The following is a 12,460-nucleotide window of genomic DNA, read 5'->3' as shown; positions in this document are numbered from 1 at the left end:
TTTCCTTTCTCAGCCCTCTTTGGGGAGGAATTATTTATGCTAGGTCTTCAGAACACAAAGACCTATTGTAAAAGTCACAAGATGCCTGTTTGCCCTAACTGGGAGAGATTCTTTGTGGTGGAGGGGGAGGGGGACCTTTCACTTTTACAGGATCTCCTTTAGAAGCTGAATGGTTATTTTAATTATTACAATTCTTTTAAAAAACAACAGGTTAAAATAATTTATTTCAAGAACCCCTGAGCCAAAAGCTTGATTTCTGCTTTGCTAAGTGCTCCAAAAGGGGGTGAAAAAAATCTGAACTAAGTCTGCCCTGCAAAACTCTACTACCACCATCACCTGCCCTTATTTATTTATTTTTAGTGGCTTGTAAGTTAACTCTCTGGCCTGCAACAAAACCAGGTTTGGGTAGCTGTCAACCCTTAAAGCTAAACAGCTACAACACTTGGCAGGTGGTCGAAGGAAGGACTTTTAGCTACAAAGAAAAACATGATAGGCTGGATAAAGCTGAATGCCCAATTTTTTTTGGCACCTGATACTATTGTAGGATATACAGCCATGTTGGCCAGCTTCAGGGTCCTGAATTATGTAAATATTTCCAAACGTTTTGAGCGTGTCTGCTTTGCTAGACCACCCACAGGGAGTACAGCTTGATGGTCATGGGAACAGTACCACCAACTGCATTGTTTTTTACTGTACTCTACTGAATACACTTAACCCCCAGTGAACTGACAAAATTACTCCTCTGTATCAGGAAGATTCACACACGTCTGCCCAGCAGGAGCTGCAGTAAAGCATCCCTTTACAGGCAGAAGGGCACATCTCAGCTCCACTGGCTTTCACGATTAGGTTTCAGCCCACCAGTCTAGGAATATGCAAGGGCCACACTTAAGTTTTGCTCCCCTGCCAACAGTGAAAGTGTTTAACACAAAAATTCGTGTTTGTGGAAGCAACATAGACACCAAAAAATTATATGCTAATTCAACTAATTGTTACATGTCACAAGAAAGAAGCAATTCAGAAATGTTAATCAGTCTGAAGCTCATTTCAACTCAAACCATTCATTAGACTCTGAAGTTGAGCAGCAGGTTGTGCTTCATAGACAGAGTAAAAAATATAAATAAGGAGTAAAATACCCCAAGGTACCGAATGAGGCATTGTAAGGGTATAGGTCATGTAAGTGAAGTCATATTGAGAACTAGACATTTACACCTCCTAGGGTGTAATCCCATGATGCAATACTCAGATTAAATCTTAGACTATTATCCCAGCATATCAACCCTGTCTGTTCCCAGCAGAGAGGTGACTGAAGATCCTGTTTAAACTAGCTCATTTATCCAATCAAGACAGTAGAAACAAAAGCATGGGAGAGCTCCTCTTCTTTAAGTGCTTCCCTTCAAAATACCTCTACCTTTTTGTCTCAAAGCCTGGTCCCTAAACCTCGATCCCTCTTAACTCTTGCCTTCTCTCCTCTCTGTCTCTCCAAAGTCTTGCATAGAGAACAAGAGGCCTACTGTGGAAGGCTACTTGCAATACCAGGAAGAACAAGCCAGGGCAACTAAGCCTAATAGTTCGTGATTTATCTGAATTGTTGGCTGAGAAGAATGTGTGTGAAGTCAATTTTTTCCTGACAATTAACTTCTGTGGAGTTGTGCTGTCATGACATATCATTGTCTGCATTCAGTCTCACATCATCACAGGCATTGGAAGTCACTCATAAAAGTTTACTCCATTACTAGCCCTAGGTTTAAATCAGAAATATTTAGTGTTTCAGCAGAAATGTGCTACTTTTGTGCTGCCTTCAATCAAGCTGTAAAGTTCCTGTGATATCAAACATAAGTCTTTCATAGTTGCCCATCAAAATTATGCCCTAGTTTCACTTACACCTATTTTTACTGAAGTCCAAACAACCCAGCACAGGCAGTCTATTAGCTTTTGTAATTCAAGACAAACACTTACTTATATCTCAAATGAAAGGTGCAGAACTAACTAATTTCAAGTAGAAGACTGCTCAGATTTAAGTCCCTGTGGCACTCTTTCAGAAGCATGACACAGAGGCAAGTAAACTACTGGGAAATTTTAACCCTGGGTTAGAAGACACAGCAATAGACTTGGTCCAAAAATCAATGTAGTGTCTTAAAATAAAAGAGTAATTCTCCTTTGCATAAGAATATTAGCACAACACTTGCATAACACATTGTCCTACCTGCCTTACCACGGTTTGCTTAAGCCTCTAAATCAAGCAAACTGAGGCTATCACGAACACAGTATGATAGACCTCATGTCACAAACATTTAAATGTTGACATCCCACCTGAAGTGGTGAAAGCAAAGCACTGAGGTACCTCATAGAACTCACAGGGCTCCCAGTTTTTGTCTCTTCTCCTGCCATCTAACCAGAGCCAACACAGTGTTCCCTACTCACCTATCCTTCATTCTCACTCCCACACTCCCAGGTCTTTTCAAAACCTGACTCTCCCACCACCACTAAATCAGCACCCACACTGGCATAGCCATGTCAGCAGGTCTGGGAAACCCTCAGGGCTCAAGAGGAAGTGGAAAAAAGTTCTTACAGAGCAGTTCCCTGATTTGTGTGACCATGTAGCCAACTGACACTACTGGAGAGAGTGGTTCTGGAGCAAACTGAGAATGGAGAGGGGAGTGGGAAGGATTCCTAAACTGGTATTTTAAAGCAAGCTTGCAACTTCCACTATTCCTACCTGCCAATCCAAATCATTAACTGCCTAAAGCAGTCAGAAGAACAAGCTTGGTAGCCCTGGCCTTGATTATTTGCAGGAACAGGATACAGTAGGTGTGCTGCAATGTCTAACATAGGTGGATAGCAACCATCATTCCTGACAATAGTAGGAAAGAATGGGACTGACCTCACCAAATGGCATCCAATTGCTTACGTATTTCCAAAAGAAATGAGGAGACCTCATTTTGAAACTTACCCACTCCAAGACAACCCTAAGCACCAATCTACAAGCAAGTGAATAGCAAGGTTGCTCTTGACCTCCCTTGCTTAAAGTAGGGTAGCAATGAAGAACACAAAGTCTTATCAATGATTTCATGGTTTTTTCTGCAATTAGTAATTGCTATAAATCCTAGTTAATATGTCTGGAATGCATTACTTGCTCAGAGAATAAAATATTGGACAGAAGTGTGTTGATACTATGTTTTCTCCTTTGACTTAACCCTTATGAATCATTGTAGTCTGAAAACACGCATAGTCCAAATAGCCAGAAACACAATTAACACCAGAAAATCTAAGCCTCTATGGCTCACTCCGAGTAAGTGCCAGGATAGGTAACTTTTCCTGTGCCCACCTAAACATAGCTCTTACACATAAAGGGTTGTGACTTCACCTAATGACTGATCAGCAAAGGCTTCCAGCCTCTAGTCAGAAGAAAAATGCCAACCATTTGCATATACAGGAGCTTTTTTAACTTCAAAACTCTTTCGGTTACCAGAGTTCCTCTGATCTCAACACTTATCTGTCACACTGTGCTATAAGTAAGCACGAGATCATCAAATCTGTCCTTTTGAGCTCTGATGTACTTCAAGACAAACAAGTCTTTGCTACTTTTTCAAAGCACTTAACCCAGCCAGGTTTTCTACAGCTTAAACATGCCATTCCCACATCTGCAACATTTCCATCTGGACAGGTCACTCTTCAAATACACATGGCAATCAGGAGCCTGATGAAGACCTGGCACAGATTCCTACATGCCAATCCTCCTGGCACCAGCACTGTTGGCCTGCCTGGCTCTTCACTGCATGACTCACAGCTGCTGAAAGTGGCAATATGTTTGTGTAAGTCTATTTGGCCTTTACAGACACATGTACACAATCATATCTACCTGCCTGATCCATACTCCTCCAAAATCCTCGGGAGATGTCAAGGGTAGATTTGAATGTCACTTCATAAAATTAATGACCTTACCTTTGTCAGCATAAGCAGTTAGTTCAGTTAGTCTTTCTTGCTCTGAATAAGCCAAAAGACCCCTATCCCTTCTAGAAATTTCAACAAGGAAAAAAAAATCAAACTTGTCCACACACCAAATACAAAGAATTTTTGCAAACAGAAGATATTTCTTCCAGAGGTGTTCTAATTCACTATGTTTCAGGTACAAAACAACTGTAGCCACTTGAAACACAATTCTAGAGGATTCTGATAAGCAGAACTGACCACAAAAAACCTTCTAATGGTTTTGTTCATTCTCAGGACGGTTGACTGATAGTGCAATGTCTTTTATTTTTTGCAGAGCTACCGTAATAATTTCCAACAATTCCACATATAAACTGACACTGCATTTTGACAATATCAAAACTGCATCTGCCACAGCTCCTTTTGTAACACACCTTTACATATCTCTGTGCTGATAAACAGAATATTTTAGAATTTGGTATTGCATCTGTAATGCAGCCTTTAAAGACCAGAGTTAATCTTACTGGTATAAAATAAAGTTTCTTATTCTGAACCACAACCTCTAAATGCAAAGTTTCCTTACTTGCAAAGCCACACCCTTACTATCTGATCAGAATGAAGAGGCGAGGGTTGAGCTATGTTTTCGAAGTCAACTTGTACAATTCACACAGGTTTTGCTGAGTTCAACTCAGGGAGTTAGCATATGTTTTTTTGTTTGAAATAGGTTAGTAAAAACTAACTTTAGAGTTTTTAAGGCATGCAATAAGCTTTATTTGCCTCAGCTTCAAGTTCCTTAGAGTTACCAACACTGAAGCCTTCAGTCTGTTTTTCAAACGAGTTATATGCTCTGGATGTTTGACTACAATAAGAAATATGTAATTCAAGGTTAGCTTTACTCACTGCAAAAAACAGCTTCTTGTCTTCGCTATGAAAGGGAATAAAAAGTGAAATCTAGTGCTGCTGGAGTAACAACTGTGTCAGTTGTTCAGCTCCAGTTGCCTGTGTTAAAAAAATCTGGCAAGTTTTTTTTATTGCAACTGAAGACAGGCAGGTGTTACGATGACTGACACTGAAGCCAAGTGAACCCAGGTCTTAACTCCCAGACCTAACTTGTGGCTACATGGTTAGCCTGACCAACCCTAGTCACCGCTGGAATGCCAACAGCTGCCTGAAATGCTGCTTTCAGTAGGATCTCACCTTGCTTTCAGGGCCAGGTGGTTCTTAATGGAAAATACATTGAAATACTGTCCGTTTTTCATGGTAATATAAACAGTTGGGGCAATTGTTTTCTAAGAGTTAAAGAGTTATTGTAGCTGTCTCAGCCTTAACTGGGCTTCTTGTCATAAAGGGCAAGATTGAAAAAGTCACATGAAAAGCACATATGACTTGCATATTCTCTAGAACACTTGGTGCAACTGTTCTGAAACATTAATCCACGCTCCTTCATCCTTCCGCAGCGAGCTAATAGGAGACAGTGCTACCTTTGTTTTATTTTGGGGAATAGACAGTATTTTTGTCTAAATCTAAGGCTGATATAACAAAGCAAGAATGAAATCCTGTGGGTCTTTGCTGACTGCCAAGAGTTTTACAGGTATAAGCCACGAGGAGCACATTTGGCAGTCATTAACTCCACAGAAGTATTATTAACTTCTTACAGTACTTTGGCAGTAACACCTAAATGCAGTTCTTTTGTAACAGACCACTAGTAACAGCATGGCATCTTTTAGTGTCAGACGGCTGAGTTCTGTTGGGAAATTGCACACTTCCTCTGTAATGGTATGATGGAGCCTCAAGTTGCTGTAGAAATGTAGCTAGCCTTAGTTATTACAACACATGATGGTTGATGTCCAAGTTTCTCGTGATGTTTTTTTGTATACCTGAAGAGAGACGTGTCTGGAAATCCAAACTATTTTAATCTGGGTCTTTGAAAGATTTATTTTTTTTTAAACTCTGAAAACTAGCATCATTAGAGCAAAGAGAGACCATTCCATCAATTAAATCCAAATAAATCAGCAAAGATTTATTGTGCATAGTTGTTGTACCCTCTCTAATGAAAGACTCCCTTCAACACACCACCACGTGAATAAGTGACATCAGAAGCATTTTTATCACCAGTTACCCAATGCATTCTTATCTGCTTAAGGCAGACTCCAAGTAGGACATGTTTTGCTTATTAAAAATCACGACCTTCCAGTGTGTCTCTTAACCCTAAAGTGTCTAATTGGGAAAGTAGCAAAACCAGGGAACTAATAAGGTGAGACCATTGTGCACACTAATTCCTTTGCAAGATCACTATTCCCCTCCATTATGCCAAACGGAGGCTTTTCCATGGAGAAACAGAAGCCTTTGCATCCAGCAAGAAAACACACTGTGAATCACAATGCATCTGCTAAGGAAATAATCTCAGCCACCCTGTTACCGCAAATATTCCGCAGCGTTTGCCTCCTGAAAAATGCAGCGAAATTGCCATGCACAACAGCCAACACATTGGGGAACAAACATGAACTCAAACAATGACAATTTAAACTAAATAAGCTTGCGCAATTTCTCCCCTGTTCATCATATTAAAGGTTTCACAGACAAGAGCTGATCTTCTGAACATGTTCTAAGCAAGTAAAATGACAACGTTGCATTAAAAAAAAAACCAAAACCACAAACCACAAATTCTACACACTCTTAATATCCTTTTGCATAAACAAACGTAGTAAGACTATATAAAGCTTTCAAACCACTTCATCAACATAAACCTACACAAAAGAGAAACCTCAGCTCATAATATGTTAGGATGTATAAGACACATATACTTTCCACACAGAAAACCGGCAAAAGACTCCTCTGACCTGTCTGGAAATGTCTTGGCCACAATGGCTCAACTCTACCCTCTTCGAGTCTACCTTGACTCACTGTGAAGAAGAAATCTGCACTATCATTTTACTGTTCCTCAACTAGATAGTTTTGGGGAGCTCTGTGTACAGTTATAACATCTCTTCTCTGTATAAAAATGGCACAGTTCAAAGACAGATTAATACTGCTTGCATGTCCCCACTACCTTTATCCCATATAAACTATCAAAGAATTTAGCAAAGAAATGTCAAGTACAAGGCTATAGTCCTGCAGAATAACGCCCAGAGAAATCTGAAATTCTCCTTCCTACTGGAAATTTTTGCCAAAAATGTAATTCAGCAATTCAATCAAGACAAAACAGCATGGGATGAGGTAGAATTAACACTTAAATTGAGTTGGGGAAGAAAATTTACCTATTCCATTACATTTAAGCCTTTGCTGCATGAAGAGGAGCAGATATTGTTACTTTTCATCAATCAAAATATTTCCTGCATTATACTGTTAGTGCACTTGAGTCTGAAATTCAGAGCTCTACCAGTGTATTCCTGCTCTTCTGCACACTCTGGGGTATCTAACTTCCATATCTGATGGCTCTGTGGTTTTAAGGCTTTTAAGGCATTGACACCTTCTAACAGGTTAACAGGAACAAAACAGGCATGTTAAAATGGTGGAGCAATTTATAGCAACTTGCTTTTTAAAATGTAATTAGCAAAGGAAAACAAAATCAGATCACATAAAAAATGATGCTTCTTAAAAATACGAATTTTACTGGAAATGATGTAAAAATATTTTAAAGTGAGGTATCAAACTGACTTTAATCCAACACAAAAATTAAGATGCTGTCTGAAGGAGTATATTGATCAGGCACTTTCTTCCATATCCTCACTGCTTCTGCAGGTAGACTGATTCTATCTCCTATAAAATACACAGATAGAGGTGAGTATTTAAATGTATATCTAACAAAGTGTGTGTGAGAAAAATTCAATATATATATTTTATTGGTTATTCCAATGAAATATTCCCATCCCTAAACTGATACAGTTGTTTTTAAACAGTAACGCTCCAGATACGTTCTGTCTTCTGGTATTCCCTGGGCTAAAACAAAGGCTTATAGAATTCAGAATAAAAATTCTGGATACATTTGATGGAGAAATATAGATTTGTAATCCAAAGAAAATGGAAGATGGCCTTAAATTGCTAGTTCCTGAAAGGGAAATTGAGATTTTTTTTTTTGCAAGGACACCATTCTTGTTTCTGGAGATTAAAATATAGCACCTGGGATATCCTTGAAGCAAGGAAACTTTCTTCCCATCCCCCTGTCCCTTATGCTCCCCCCCTTTAACAGGCTGGAATAAACCCACTTGCATTTCAACCTGACAACGCTGTGAATATTCTCAAACAACTGGCTCGAGTACCTGCCTGCAAGGATACTGGTGCAGGAGAGGAAGGTAAAATAGTGCCAGTAACTTCCACCTGTGGTGTTCTGATAATGTTTAAAAACAAGAGAATGAAAAGTTGGAGGAAGCTTTCTTCAGAACACTCCAAGTCGCAAAATACAACAGAGTTATCCAATGCAACAGTATTCACAAGTGTTTATAGAACTTCTTAAACACAAGAGAAAAATACTACTACTACTGAAACCTTTTGTTGCTATATAAGTGCTCTTATAGCCGTTAGTAGTACTGTGGCTAAGGTTCACATATTAAAACTGAAAAAGAATAGACACATCACACAAACCAACCAGTGACAGGACTTTCCATTCATAGCAGAATGAACTCATCGTCTAAGCAAAACTCGAAAATAAAAACACAAAATGCCTTAAGGAAGGCTGAAGGACTGGCATGCACAGGCTGGAATAAACCCACTTGCATTTCAACCTGACAATGCTGTGAATATTCTCAAACAAGTGACTCGAGCGACTGCATGCAAGCTCTCTGCACAAGGTGCTACTTACTTCAGAGTCCTGTAAAAAATCCACTTGTCTGCCTTTACACAGAGGACAGAAAGATGTAGCAAAAGGAATCAAAGTCTTCTCAAAATAGTCTGAAGCTCTCTTTAGCCAAGTATTTAATAATTCTTGTTTTAAAGAAGTTACTCACTTTAGCTAAGATTCCTTTCCAAAGGACCTAACACTCACCTGCTTAGAAAACAGAAAAGTGACTTCACAAAAGTTACCAAATATCAACGTGCATGGCTGGCAAGTACATGTGCAGTCAAGATGATTCAGATAAGTCAGATAAATTTAGAACAGCGCTTTCCTAAAAGCATGTGTTCACCAAATGCAGTAAATATGCAGGAGCTATATCCAAGTGCTGATTCCAAACATCAGAGCAAAAAATTTATTAGTGAAAATCTCCTTTTAAGAGTTCGCTGCCATCTGAAGTCCTCAACAGTGTTATTCCTTGATCTGCCTTTAGTATTTCCATCCATCACTGGATTTATCCACATAAAAAGCTATAGGCTCTCCAACCTCAGAGGACTAAGCCAAATGCAGTGTGGCAACTTCACAGAGGACCAACCTTTTATGGTTGGAACAGTAGAGCTTTGATACAGCTAATCTACCATAAATAGCTCTTGAAACTCAGAAGGATCAAATCAGCTGTTGCAACAGTCCCAGCCTGTAGCTGCTTCAAATCCAATTATACTGTCAACTCTGTCTTGCAGCCCTCCTTTTTACTCCCCCCATCCAAAACATTTTTAGTCCTCCTCCTGACAGAAATTAGAAGGTGCTAAGACAAATGCAGCAGAATTAAATGCATTAAATACAAATTTGAAACAAATGCACAACTATTCTTACAATTATCTTAAGGAAAAGAAGTTTTATTCTGTTAAAAAACAGTTTAAGTGTTTTATGCCCATATAAAAGAAGTTATCAGCCCTGACTTGTAATGCAAACATACAATTTGAAATAAGCAAACAGTTCCAAGAACAGCGAGGACAGCTTTAAAAGGTGGGTGAAACTAAGCAGATAAACTTCATCGGCCACCATCCATGTCCCAGATTGAGGCATAAGGCATTGCTTGCATATTTTTTTCTGTAACCTAAATACACTTGTGAAGCACTAGAATTCCCTGTTATAAATCCTTGAATTACAATGTTTCCTTTCAGGTAGTTAGAATCATTTTCCCACAAAGAAGCTGAGAACTATAATTTAAGAATTCTTACAGAATTAAGATCTTCCAAAATATATGTTTACTAACCATACAAGTTGTTATAACTGAAAATTACCACTAGGACTACAAGCGCACAGTAGTTCCGGAGAAACCAGTGCAGTGACATGGTTCTGGGGAAAAAAATCAGGCTTGGATCCGATGAAACATAGGTGAGCAGCATTATCTTTATGGTTCACCTCACAGTGCAAAGAAACAGCACACAATGCAAGTATGTAATTATAGGCAAATAAAAGGTATTTTTTCAACCATATATGATTAACATCCTCCCAGTTCTCCAAAACAAAGAGTTCAATTACTCCAGGGCAGTACAGGAACTCTGGTACTTCAAAGGGAAAGAAAGGTCTTGTGGGCAAAACCTGTTATCTCTATCTCCCACAAGCATGTAAATTCTGAACAGCGCCAGGGCATCCTTCTAAAATACATGGCATGACATCTACAATCTAGGCATCAATCCCTCTTATTCAAGCAAGGGTAGAAGAGGATCACCAATTCCTGGTATTCAAACTGCTTTAAGGGCCTGAAATTTGGCTCCTCTAGAAGCTACTCTAATGGAAAGGCCAAAAAATCACTTAAACTTAATAAAAAAATCATCTGCCACTTAATGGAAAATTGTCAGCCATGCACCATCTTACTCCTCTTAGAGCTTGTGTTAAATTTCATCATCTCAGTTAAAGGCCTGGGTTTTAACTGATTTGCAAAGCCTGTAACATATCTTGAATACAAAAAGAGTCACTGTTTTCAATCTTGGCTATGCAGATGATAACAAAGCAACTTTAATTAGGTGTGGGTGGGTTAAATGAAGTGGTTTGCTATCTCCTCTAAATTGTGCATGAAGAACCCAGCTGGGTCACCTTCTGGAAGTCTCGGTAAAGTTAAAGAGCCATAAGAAGGCAGAGAGAGTTTTTCCCTTTAGGGCCCAGCATATGCCCAACTGAATCAATTCACATACACAGGGGACAGTGAGCTTTTCATTAGCATGGAGTAAACCCAGCATGTGACAAGTAGATAAAACAGACAGGCAAGATCTACCCGACTAAGTTTATCACTTTGAACAGAGCTTGCAGAACATGTCACATTATGCTTCTGCACTGTGGTGAAAAAAAAGTAGCCGAACCAACTGCTGACAAAAGTTCAACAGACCTCTTAAAAATGCAGCAGGCATGCTTGCAGCTGGTAAAGGGAAGGAGCAGCCGAGAGCATGCTGCCAGAGCACAACCACTGGTGCTTTATGTCCTATCCATAACCATTTAAAATCCAAGGTCTTTTATTACTGTGGAATTTGAAGGATGCAAGTTATGACATGGAAACACACCCCCTCTCAAGAAGCAGGACTGGGATTGCTTGTTTCTTTTATAGAAACCACTCTACATTCATTCTCCCTATCACACAGGGAACTATGTTAAAGATTTCACTTTCGTATCTAATTTAAAAAACCCTAAATCCTGGGTGTGCTTTTTCACGTACACTTCCTTGGCTATAAGCACATAAAGCAGAGCTGCCTACCACAGAAATGTGGTAGTTTTTCCCTCTTCCTCCCCAGTACAAAATTTCTGTAAACACGGAGTAGAGGAAGCCACAGCCAATACATTAGTTCACCACTAACTCTTTTCAACAAGCCTAAGATCTAGCATGTACCTTCCAGACACTATCACATCTATTATCAAAGAGAGTGAGACATCATGTACTTCTCAAGCCACAGGTTCTGTCCCAATGAAGACAGAAGTACAAATTAACAGACACACTTTTGATACCAAAGTCTTGCTTTGCAAGAGAGGATATATGCTTCAATGAGTAACAGTCAAGAAATAACACCAGTGTAACACACAGTGAAGTGCACAAAGCATGTGAAGTCTGGATTAAGCATTCTTTTATTTAACAATTCAGCCTCCCAGTTTACAGATATCTTCTTTTCAGCTAGGGAGAGAAGGGGAAGGAGAGACTTCCCAGAAAAAAACCCACAGACAAATTTAATAAAAAGCGACTTACCAACATCCATTGTTAGAATCATGACCCCACTTCTGTGTCCCAGGAAGCAGGAAGCCTTACCCATCCAGTGTATGCGAATGACTCAGAAGGACAGCATGGCTTTGTTTCAGCTTATATCTTCTGGCTCATTCACCCCTCCTCCCTTTCGTGGGATAAAAGTGTTGCCTGTGCCTGGCTATCCCTATTGGCTCAGCTAGGGAAACACTCATTTAGCACATACAAGTTTCTGAGAGCCTAAAATGACCCACAGAAGATTTTTTATTTATCTTAAAAAAAACCCCAACACCAAAACCAACAACACTTTAAAAGAAAACCCAAAACCAACACAAACACTTCCTGTCTTTCTGGGAGAAGATATCATTCATTCTTTCACTACCAGACACATATTAAAATGACATTATTGCCACAGGGGCAAACAATTCCCTGCACTCTGAATCAATGAGAAGGTAGCAAGTCAGGGAGGACTCCACAGTATTCAGTAATCCTCAGTTCAGCTGCATTGTCTGTCCATGGGAATAAAGCCACATGTT

At 39.4% G+C, this 12,460-nt stretch overlaps 1 protein-coding gene across 2 annotated transcripts in view; it reads right to left on the bottom strand.

The window, feature by feature from the left end:
* SVIL (supervillin) overlaps nt 1–11,994 on the bottom strand; it is a 103,263-nt gene extending 91,269 nt beyond the window's left edge. The window contains exon 1 of one of the 2 annotated variants that reach the window (XM_027687015.1): nt 11,931–11,994. In XM_027687015.1, the coding sequence (XP_027542816.1) occupies nt 11,931–11,994 (64 nt within the window). Of the gene's footprint in view, nt 1–8,725; nt 9,306–11,930 lie in introns of those variants that run through there. The other variant, XM_027687018.1, reaches the window with a different exon arrangement.
* Between the last annotated feature and the right edge of the window lie 466 nt (nt 11,995–12,460).

The sequence above is a fragment of the Neopelma chrysocephalum genome, unplaced genomic scaffold (genome assembly GCF_003984885.1).
Source record: "Neopelma chrysocephalum unplaced genomic scaffold, ASM398488v2 Primary Assembly neopelma1_72, whole genome shotgun sequence".
Taxonomy (NCBI): Eukaryota; Metazoa; Chordata; class Aves; order Passeriformes; family Pipridae; genus Neopelma; species Neopelma chrysocephalum.
Note: the sequence above shows the minus strand (reverse complement) of the source record. Positions and strands in the feature narration are given on the sequence as shown.